Below are 8,306 nucleotides of genomic sequence, written 5' to 3'. Positions count from 1 at the left end.
GTCACACACACACACACACACACACACACCGCAACAACAGAGGTGATTCTGTGCCACACTTGTAGCTACGCCCCCTCCCTTTCTCTCGCCCTCCCTCCTCTGCCTTCCTTTGCTAACAAGGAAGACGATTCAACTGTCCGGTTCCCAATGTTGGAATCTCGGCTACTAATCTCCACCCATTTGCCTCCCTCCTCTGCCCCCCCCATTGCCTTTCCTAATATGAGGCTCTCGGCTGTACCACCCACCCATTGGTGTCACCCAGAGAGGAGGGAACCCTTGCTCTCGTGTAAACAGAGCAGCTCCACCAGATGCCCAGAAAGAGCGCTGCCCTTGCCCAGTTCCACGCTGCCATTTAGTTCTGTTCTGTGGCATGTTGGTCTCGTACCTTGTAGCATCTCTCCACCATCTCCATCAGCTCCGAGATCTGCCTCTCCCGCTCCTCTCCCACAGCCTTGTTGTTGAAGCCACAGAAGCGGTCCCCGCACTGCCGGATCAGCTCCTGCAGTGCCTTGTTGTCGGACTGTTTGACGTACTCCTGCAGGGGGACCCCTCCCAAATCCTCCAGGCAGGTGAAGAGGACGATTGTGTGCCCGGTGGACTTGTCTCCAAAGATTTGACAGACACGCTTTGCAGCTACCACGTCTTCCGCGGTGAAGCGCCCCACCTGGGTCACCAAAATGAAGGCGTGGCGACCTGACTGGCACATCTCAAGGCAAGTTTTCTTCTCTGATTCCAGTGACTGACCAATCTCTTCGGAATCGAAAAGGGCTGGTGTGTCAATCACAGAAATCCTCCTGTCATTCCAGCTTCCCTGCGCCTTTTGGCACTTCAGGGTGGTGGCGTTTACCGACAAGATGGACTCGAACTCCCTCCGGCCAAGGATGGTGTTGCCCGTGGCGCTCTTCCCACCCCCAGACTTTCCGACCAGGATCAGCCGAAGTTCGGTGTCCTCTTCTGTGAGTTTGGAAGATAATGTTATAAAAAGGAATCGAGATATTTCTCACAACATGGGGTGTAATTGAACAGGCTGGAAATGGGGACAACTTTGGAAGGGAGTCACCCCTGACCTGCAGTGGTTCAGGGATCTTTTCATATGAATCTCCCGGAGTTGCTACAATGGGCTGCTCAGCTGTCCAGATTCCCACAACCTGTGAACCCCACTTTAGCAGATGTCCGAATACAGCCAGCGTGTCCAGCCCCCACGAGCAAAGCTGGAGCCAAGCAAACTGAGACTGAGCTGTGAGGAGGCTCAGGGCTGCTGGTCTGTGCTGCGTGACGATGGCCCCGGGCCTCTGTACGGGTGTAAGACTGCTGGGTGACTACGCCAGACGCCATCCAACAGGATTGGATATGCTGATCGAAGTTTACCAGCTGCAAGCGGGACTGGCAACTCTATCATTTAAGTGCCACGGCCACCAAGCAAAAAACCACATGACCGTGGTTTTTCACTTCCGGTTCCATTGTGAAGGGAATTACCAGGGTTGTCAACTGAGACACCACAGGACACCTGATCTGCATTGTGAGATCGGCGTCATCCATCGATTCCACTTCTGGGAACCTAGATGGAAAGCTTGCAAAGGGCGATCCCATCACCACGGGAGACTGCAATGGTTGTGCTGGTTGGGAAGTGCCTGAAGGATAATCGCAAGACTGTGCGATGCTATGATGGCCATAAATGTGAGCACTGGTCAAAATGTTATTTGTGTCTTTTTCCCAACTGGTTTTAATTTTGATCACTAAATGAGGCAGTCAGTAAGTGAGGACTGTATGCATGTTTTCAAGACCTGATCACCATTTGTGTTTGTGCCTTTTTCATGTGAGGGTCCCAATGCTGAGAAGGACCCTCCATGTGCAGGTGTGGGGGGGGGCAGCGGCTCAGTCCTGTGTTTGCCTGCATTTTTGTATACATAAATATATTTTACATTTATATTCACAGCAGACAAGACAGCAACATCTTGAGATAGAACAGAAATAGGAATAGAATAGAAATGAGTAGAATAGAAATAAGAACAGAAATAATAACAGAATAGAAATAATAGAATAAATAGAATAGAAATAAGAATAGAATAAATGGAATAGAAATAAGAATAGAATAGAAATTTATTTATTTATTTATTTTATTACATTTATATACCGCCCTTTCCCGAAGGACTCAGGGCGGTTTACAGGGTGATTAAAAAACCAAGATAAAAAAGTTAAAAACAAATTTAAAAAATTATATTTGTCCCTGCATACATAAAACCCCAGTTAAAATAAGATTAATCCTCAGCCTGGGCCAGAGAGCTCGAAGAGCCAGGTCTTCAGGCCCCGGCGGAATGAACGGAGTTCGGGGGCAGTCCTCAGCTCCACTGGCAGCTGGTTCCAAAGGGCAGGCCCTATCCCTTAAGAATATAATAAGAATAGAATAGAATAAATAGAATAGAATAGAGGGTTATAGGATTAGAAGGGTAGAGATAGAATAAGGAATAGGAATAGGAATAGAATAGAATAGAATAGAATAGAATAGAATAGAATAGAATAGAATAGAATAGAATAGAATAGAATAGAATAGAATAGAATAGAATAGAATAGAATAGAATAGAATAGAATAGAATAGAATAGAATAGAATAGAATAGAAGTTGGTTCTCCCACCTTTGGCATTGTTTCCCTTCACTTTATAATAGAATAGAGCTGGAAGGGACCTTGGAGGACTTCTAGTCCAGCCCCCTGCTCAAGCAGGAGGACCTAAACCATCTCAGACAAGTGACTGTCTGACCTCTTCTTAAAAAACTCCAGTTATGGAGCGCCCACGATTTCTGGTGGCAAGCTGTTCCACTGGTTAATTATCCTCACTGTCAAAAAGTTTCTCCTTAATTCCAGGTTGCTTCTTTCTCTCTCTGATCAGTTGCCAACCATTGTTTCTCATCCTGCCCTCTGATGCTTTGGAGAATAGTTTGACACACACACACACACACACACACACACACACCCTTCTTTGTGGCAGCCTCTCAAATACTGGAATTCTGCTATCATGTCTCCCCTATTTCTTCTTTTCTTTAGACGAGCCAAACCCAAGTCCCGTAGCCATTCTTGAAACAGGATATAGAAGAAACAGAAGAAAAAAGGCGGCGGGGGGGGGAGGGAAACGCCCCCCCTTAAGGCAACCAATCATAGCGCAGATCGCCTCAGGCACGAGCAGACAAGACACCCAGGGACACAGGATCCTCCTGAGGTAAAATTAAACAGTGTACAGAACACACAGAAGAAAAGAAAAAGGGGGGAGAGGGAAGGGAAACGCCCCCCCTCCTTAAGACAACCAATCATAGCGCAGAGCGCCTCAGGCACGAGCAGACAAGACAGTCAAGGGACACAGGATCCTCCTGAGGTAAAATTAAACAGTATACAGAACACAGAGAAGAAGAAAAAAGGGGGAGGGAAGGGAAACGCCCCCCTCCTTAAGGCAACCAATCATAGCGCAGAGCGCCTCAGGCACGAGCAGACAAGACAGCCAGGGACACAGGATCCTCCTGAGGTAAAATTAAACAGTGTACAGAACACACAGAAGAAAAGAAAAAGGGGGGGAGGGAAGGGAAACGCCCCCCTCCTTAAGGCAACCAATCATAGCGCAGATCGCCTCAGGCACGAGCAGACAAGACAGTCAAGGGACACAGGATCCTCCTGAGGTAAAATTAAACAGTATACAGAACACAGAGAAGAAAAAAGGGGGAGGGAAGGGAAACGCCCCCCCCTCCTTAAGGCAACCAATCATAGCGCAGAGCGCCTCAGGCACGAGCAGACAAGACAGCCAGGGACACAGGATCCTGCTGAGGTAAAATTAAACAGTGTACAGAACACACAGAAGAAAAAAGGCGGGGGAAAAGGGAAACGCCCCCTTTATACTTAAGGCAACTTAAGACCTTTCTCCACAGAACCTGGTCCCTGGTGCTCCAAAGTTTGGGGGTCCGGTGGTTTCTCTGCTGCCGTAACTTCCATCGTCACTTCTTCCCATTCTCCCTCCGCAGGGCGAGGAGGAGGAGCATCCACGGCGTCTGAAACTGGATAGAAGCCGTCTCTCTCGCCCTCTCTCTCTCTCTCTCTCTCTCTCTCTCTCTCTCTCTCTCTCTCTCTCTCTCTCTCTCTCTCTCTCTCTCTCTCTCTCTCTCTCTCTCTCTCTCTCTCTCTCTCTCTCTCCCTCCCTCCCTCCCTCCCTCCCTCCCTCCCTCCTCCAGACTGATCCTTGGCTTGTGTTTGACTCTAGGTTACAGGCAGCATCTAGTCTCCTTCAAGATCAGGATACAGGGGGGAGGAGGAGGAAGAAAAAGACTGTGGGGTCCTTGCTGCTCTCCGAGCTGGGTGGTTTCCTTGCAGAAGTTTCATGACCCACCTAGCGAACATCATCAGTGCTAAAAGGGAGGAGGAGGAGGAGGAGGAGGAGGAGAGAAAGAAAAAGAAAAAGAAAAAGAAAAAGAAAGAAAGAAAGAAAGAAAGAAAGAAAGAAAGAAAGAAAGAAAGAAAGAAAGAAAGAAAGAAAGAAAGAAAGAAAGAAAGAGCTGGGTGGTTTCCTTGCAGACATGTCAGGACCCAACTAGGGAACATCATCAGTGCTAAAAGGGAGGAGGAGGAGGAGGAGGAGGAGAGAAAGAAAGAAAGAAAGAAAGAAAGAAAGAAAGAAAGAAAGAAAGAAAGAAAGAAAGAAAGAAAGAAAGAAAGAAAGAAAGAAAGAAAGAAAGAAAAAGAAAGAAAGAAAGAAAGGATTGTAGGGTCCCTGGTGCTCTCTGAGCTGGGTGGTTTCCTTGCAGACATGTCAGGACCCAACTAGGGAACATCATCAGTGCTAAAAGGGAGGAGGAGGAGGAGGAGGAGAGAAAGAAAGAAAGAAAGAAAGAAAGAAAGAAAGAAAGAAAGAAAGAAAGAAAGAAAGAAAGAAAGAAAGAAAGAAAGAAAGAAAGAAAGGATTGTAGGGTCCCTGGTGCTCTCTGAGCTGGGTGGTTTCCTTGCAGACATGTCAGGACCCAACTAGGGAACATCATCAGTGCTAAAAGGGAGGAGGAGGAGGAGGAGAGAAAGAAAGAAAGAAAGAAAGAAAGAAAGAAAGAAAGAAAGAAAGAAAGAAAGAAAGAAAGAAAGAAAGAAAGAAAGAAAGAAAGAAAGAAAGAAAGAAAGAAAGAAAGAAAGAAAGGATTGTAGGGTCCCTGGTGCTCTCTGAGCTGGGTGGTTTCCTTGCAGACATGTCAGGACCCAACTAGGGAACATCATCAGTGCTAAAAGGGAGGAGGAGGAGGAGGAGGAGAGAAAGAAAGAAAGAAAGAAAGAAAGAAAGAAAGAAAGAAAGAAAGAAAGAAAGAAAGAAAGAAAGAAAGAAAGAAAGAAAGATAGATTGGACTGTGGGGTCCCTGGTGCTCTCTGAGCTGGGTGGTTTCCTTGCAGGCGTTTCATGACCCACCTAGGGAACATCATCAGTTCTAAAAGGAAGGGGGGAGTTATGGAGAGGAGGAGGAGGAGGAGGAGGAGAAGAACTGGAGTTCGTGGAGTTCCCTGAGCTTGATGGATTTCTTGCAGATGTTTCATGACCCAACTAGGAGGAGGAGGAGGACTGTGGGACCCTCAGAGCTCTCTGAACTTGGGGGTTTTCTTGCAGATGTTTCATGACCCAACCAGGGTACATTATCAGTCTAGAAGGGAGGGGGGTTGAAGAGGAGGAGGCAAGGAGGAGGAGAGGGAGGAGGGGGAGGACTGGGGGCTCCTTGGTGCTCTCTGAGCTGGGTGGTTTGCTTGCAGACGTTTCATGACCCAACTAGGGAACGTCATCAGAGCTAGAAGGAAGGAGGGAGTTATGGAGAGGAGGAGGAGGAGGAGAAGAAAGAGGGGAGCAGAGGAGGAGGAGGAAAAAGATGGGAGTCCTTGCTGCTCTCTGAGCTAGGTGGTCTCCTTGCAGACGTTTCATGACCCAACTAGGGAACGTCATCAGGGCTAGTGAGGAGTGCTGTTTGTGGCAGCTCCCCAAATACCAGAACCCTGCTATCATGTTCCCCCCCCCCAGTCCTTTCCTCTTGACTGGCCAACCCCCCAATTCCTGCCCCGCCCCCATTCTTCTGATGTTTCAGCCTCCAGCCCCCTAATCCTCTTTCTTGTTCTTCAACACCACCACTCCCACCGCAAACACCAGACGTGGCCTCCTTGCTTACCCGGCATGGGCTCATCATCCGTGGATGCCTGGAAGAGTGGAAAGGAGACAAGGAAGTCAGAAGTGGTTCTCGCCACCCGGAGGAGGCTTCGGCATATCCACAGGGGCAGAGAGAGACAACTTGCCCCTCCCCCTGCTTCATGCTGAGAAACCGCAGCCTGGTCCCCCCTCCACCCCATTCAAGGCACTTTCCCCCAAACCTGCTCTGGAGCCTCCCCCCCCCAGCTAAGGGAGGGGGCTGAGATGAATACAGGAACACTATATTCCTTCCAGACTTGGAAGGGATCTTGGAGGTCTTTCTAATCCAACCCCCTCCCCAGGCAGGAAACCCCCAGGCCATTCCAGATAGATGGCTTTTCAATCATCTCTTAAAGACCACCAGCGATGTAGCACCCACAACTTCTGAAAGCAAATTGTTGTGCTGATGGATTGGGAATGTTCTTCACAATGTCCCCGTCCTCTGAAGCAGGGACCTTCAAACTGGGCCCTTTGATGACGGTGGGGACTTCATGTACCAGAATTCCTCAGTCGGCATGCCGGGCTGAGGAATTCTGGGAGTTGAACTCCCCACATCACAAAAGGGCCCAGTTTGAAGACCCCTGTCTGAAAGCATCCTGGCTGAGGAATTCTGGGAGTTGAAGTCCCCAAGTCACAAAAGGGCCCAGTTTGAAGACCTCTGCTCTGAAGGGACCCAGGAAGGGAAGAAAGGGAAGGGGGGGAGAAGGAAGGGACGAGAGAAGGGAAGCAGATGGAGGAGAAAAGGGAGGAACCCCCTTTCCTTGGGGCGGGACATTGCATGCTTTAGCACCAGAGCCTTGCTTCCCCCCACATATTATTACAAGTAGGGGGTCAGGGCTGGTCTGGAGCCTGATGGGTGTGTGTGCTGGGAGGGGGCTGGATGCTTTTCCCAGGCCTCAAATTCTGCCCTGCACGGAGCAGAGGGTCTCCCCTTTCCCAAAGCCCCCCCTCCCCTTCCAGGACCCTTTCCCAGACTTACCGGTAATGTCGGCTGCTGGTTTGTTCCTGGTTGCTGAAGCTCTTGGGGGGACTCCATCTGCCCCAGACTGTGAGAAAGGAGAGAGAGAGAAGATGGGGGAGACTCCCTTTTTGAGGCAAGGGAGGGGCAGGAGGCTGCTCTGGCCAAGGTCCCTTTTCGGGGGGGGGGGGAAGAAGGGGATCAAACGGGAGCACTGCCCCCCCTCCTGCCTTTCCCAGGGATGCCTTGATTTGAAAAGGTGCCCATTTCTTTTCTTAGTCCCTTTTCACCCCGCCCGCGTGTGTGTGTGTGTGTGTGTGTGTGTGTGTGTGTGTGTGTGTGTGCGCGCACACGCACACACACATACACACATGTGGGGAGCAGGGGGCAGGCTGTGCCCTCTCTCCGCTTTCAAGAGACCCAAAGCCCCCTCCCTCTCTCCCTTTCCTAAAAGCTCCGGGACCCTCTGCATCACCCGGTAAGGTGGAGGGGGGCACTTCCACCTCTCCCCTCGTCTTCTCTCCCCCGCCCTCCAGCTGGAGTCTGCCACCGAGGAGGAAGGGCGGGGTGGGGGTGGTGCTTCCGGAACGGGGGGGGTCGCAAATCAGGGAGTCCTTTGCTCGGACCCCCTGATTTGGGGAGGGGGGGCGCCGCCTTTCCCTCTCGTTGCGCGGCCCCTTTTCCCCCCTCCCCCGCCCGGGGAGATGAGAGGAAGGGGGGCCTGGGGGAGGCAAAGGGGGGGGCTGGGACCCCCGAGAATCACACACACGCACACACACACACACTCGAGAGGCACCGTCTTCAATCTCTTCTTCCACGTCTCCGAGAAGGGAAAAGGAAGGGGGACCCCCGACTCGCCGGGGAAGGCTTATCCCGGGAGGGTGTTTTTTTTGGCCTTGGGATTCGGGGAGATCCAGGGAGCGCCCCCCCCCCCTCGGCTCTTCCGGATGCTAGCTACGGCCGTGGGGATCGGAGGTCCCGCTGGCCGCCCCCTTCTGCCCTCCAAGCCGGCCATCCCGACGCCCCGCACTCGGCGCCTCTCCTTGGGCGGAATCCCACCCCCCCTCCCCCTCCCCACCTGCGCTGCTGCGGAAGGACCCCCGGTGCCTCTTCTCTCCCACCTGCGGGCGATCGCCGTCTCGTTCTGGATCTCCCCGCTCCTTCCA

General features: G+C 51.2%; 1 protein-coding gene and 2 long non-coding RNA genes across 3 annotated transcripts in view; 1 reads left to right on the top strand and 2 right to left on the bottom strand.

The window, feature by feature from the left end:
• LOC308678093 overlaps nt 1-8,306 on the bottom strand; it is a 305,537-nt gene that overhangs the window by 85,612 nt on the left and 211,619 nt on the right. The gene's annotated exons all lie outside the window — the stretch shown is intronic.
• LOC308678092 overlaps nt 1-8,306 on the top strand; it is a 400,336-nt gene that overhangs the window by 384,739 nt on the left and 7,291 nt on the right. The window lies entirely within an intron of this gene.
• Nucleotides 353-4,185, bottom strand: LOC308677824 (GTPase IMAP family member 2-like; the record flags this gene model as incomplete). Its single annotated transcript, XM_081344521.1, has 2 exons — nt 3,898-4,185; nt 353-954 (listed from the first exon to the last, which is right to left on the bottom strand). The coding sequence occupies exons 1-2, from the start codon at nt 3,971-3,973 to the stop codon at nt 353-355; spliced, it is 678 nt and encodes a 225-aa protein (XP_081200647.1). The 5' UTR covers nt 3,974-4,185.

This window comes from Vipera berus, assembly GCF_964194415.1.
Source record: "Vipera berus genome assembly, chromosome: Z".
Lineage (NCBI taxonomy): Eukaryota > Metazoa > Chordata > Lepidosauria > Squamata > Viperidae > Vipera > Vipera berus.
The sequence above is the reverse complement of the archived record's forward strand: the minus strand, read 5'-3'. Positions and strand labels throughout refer to the sequence as shown.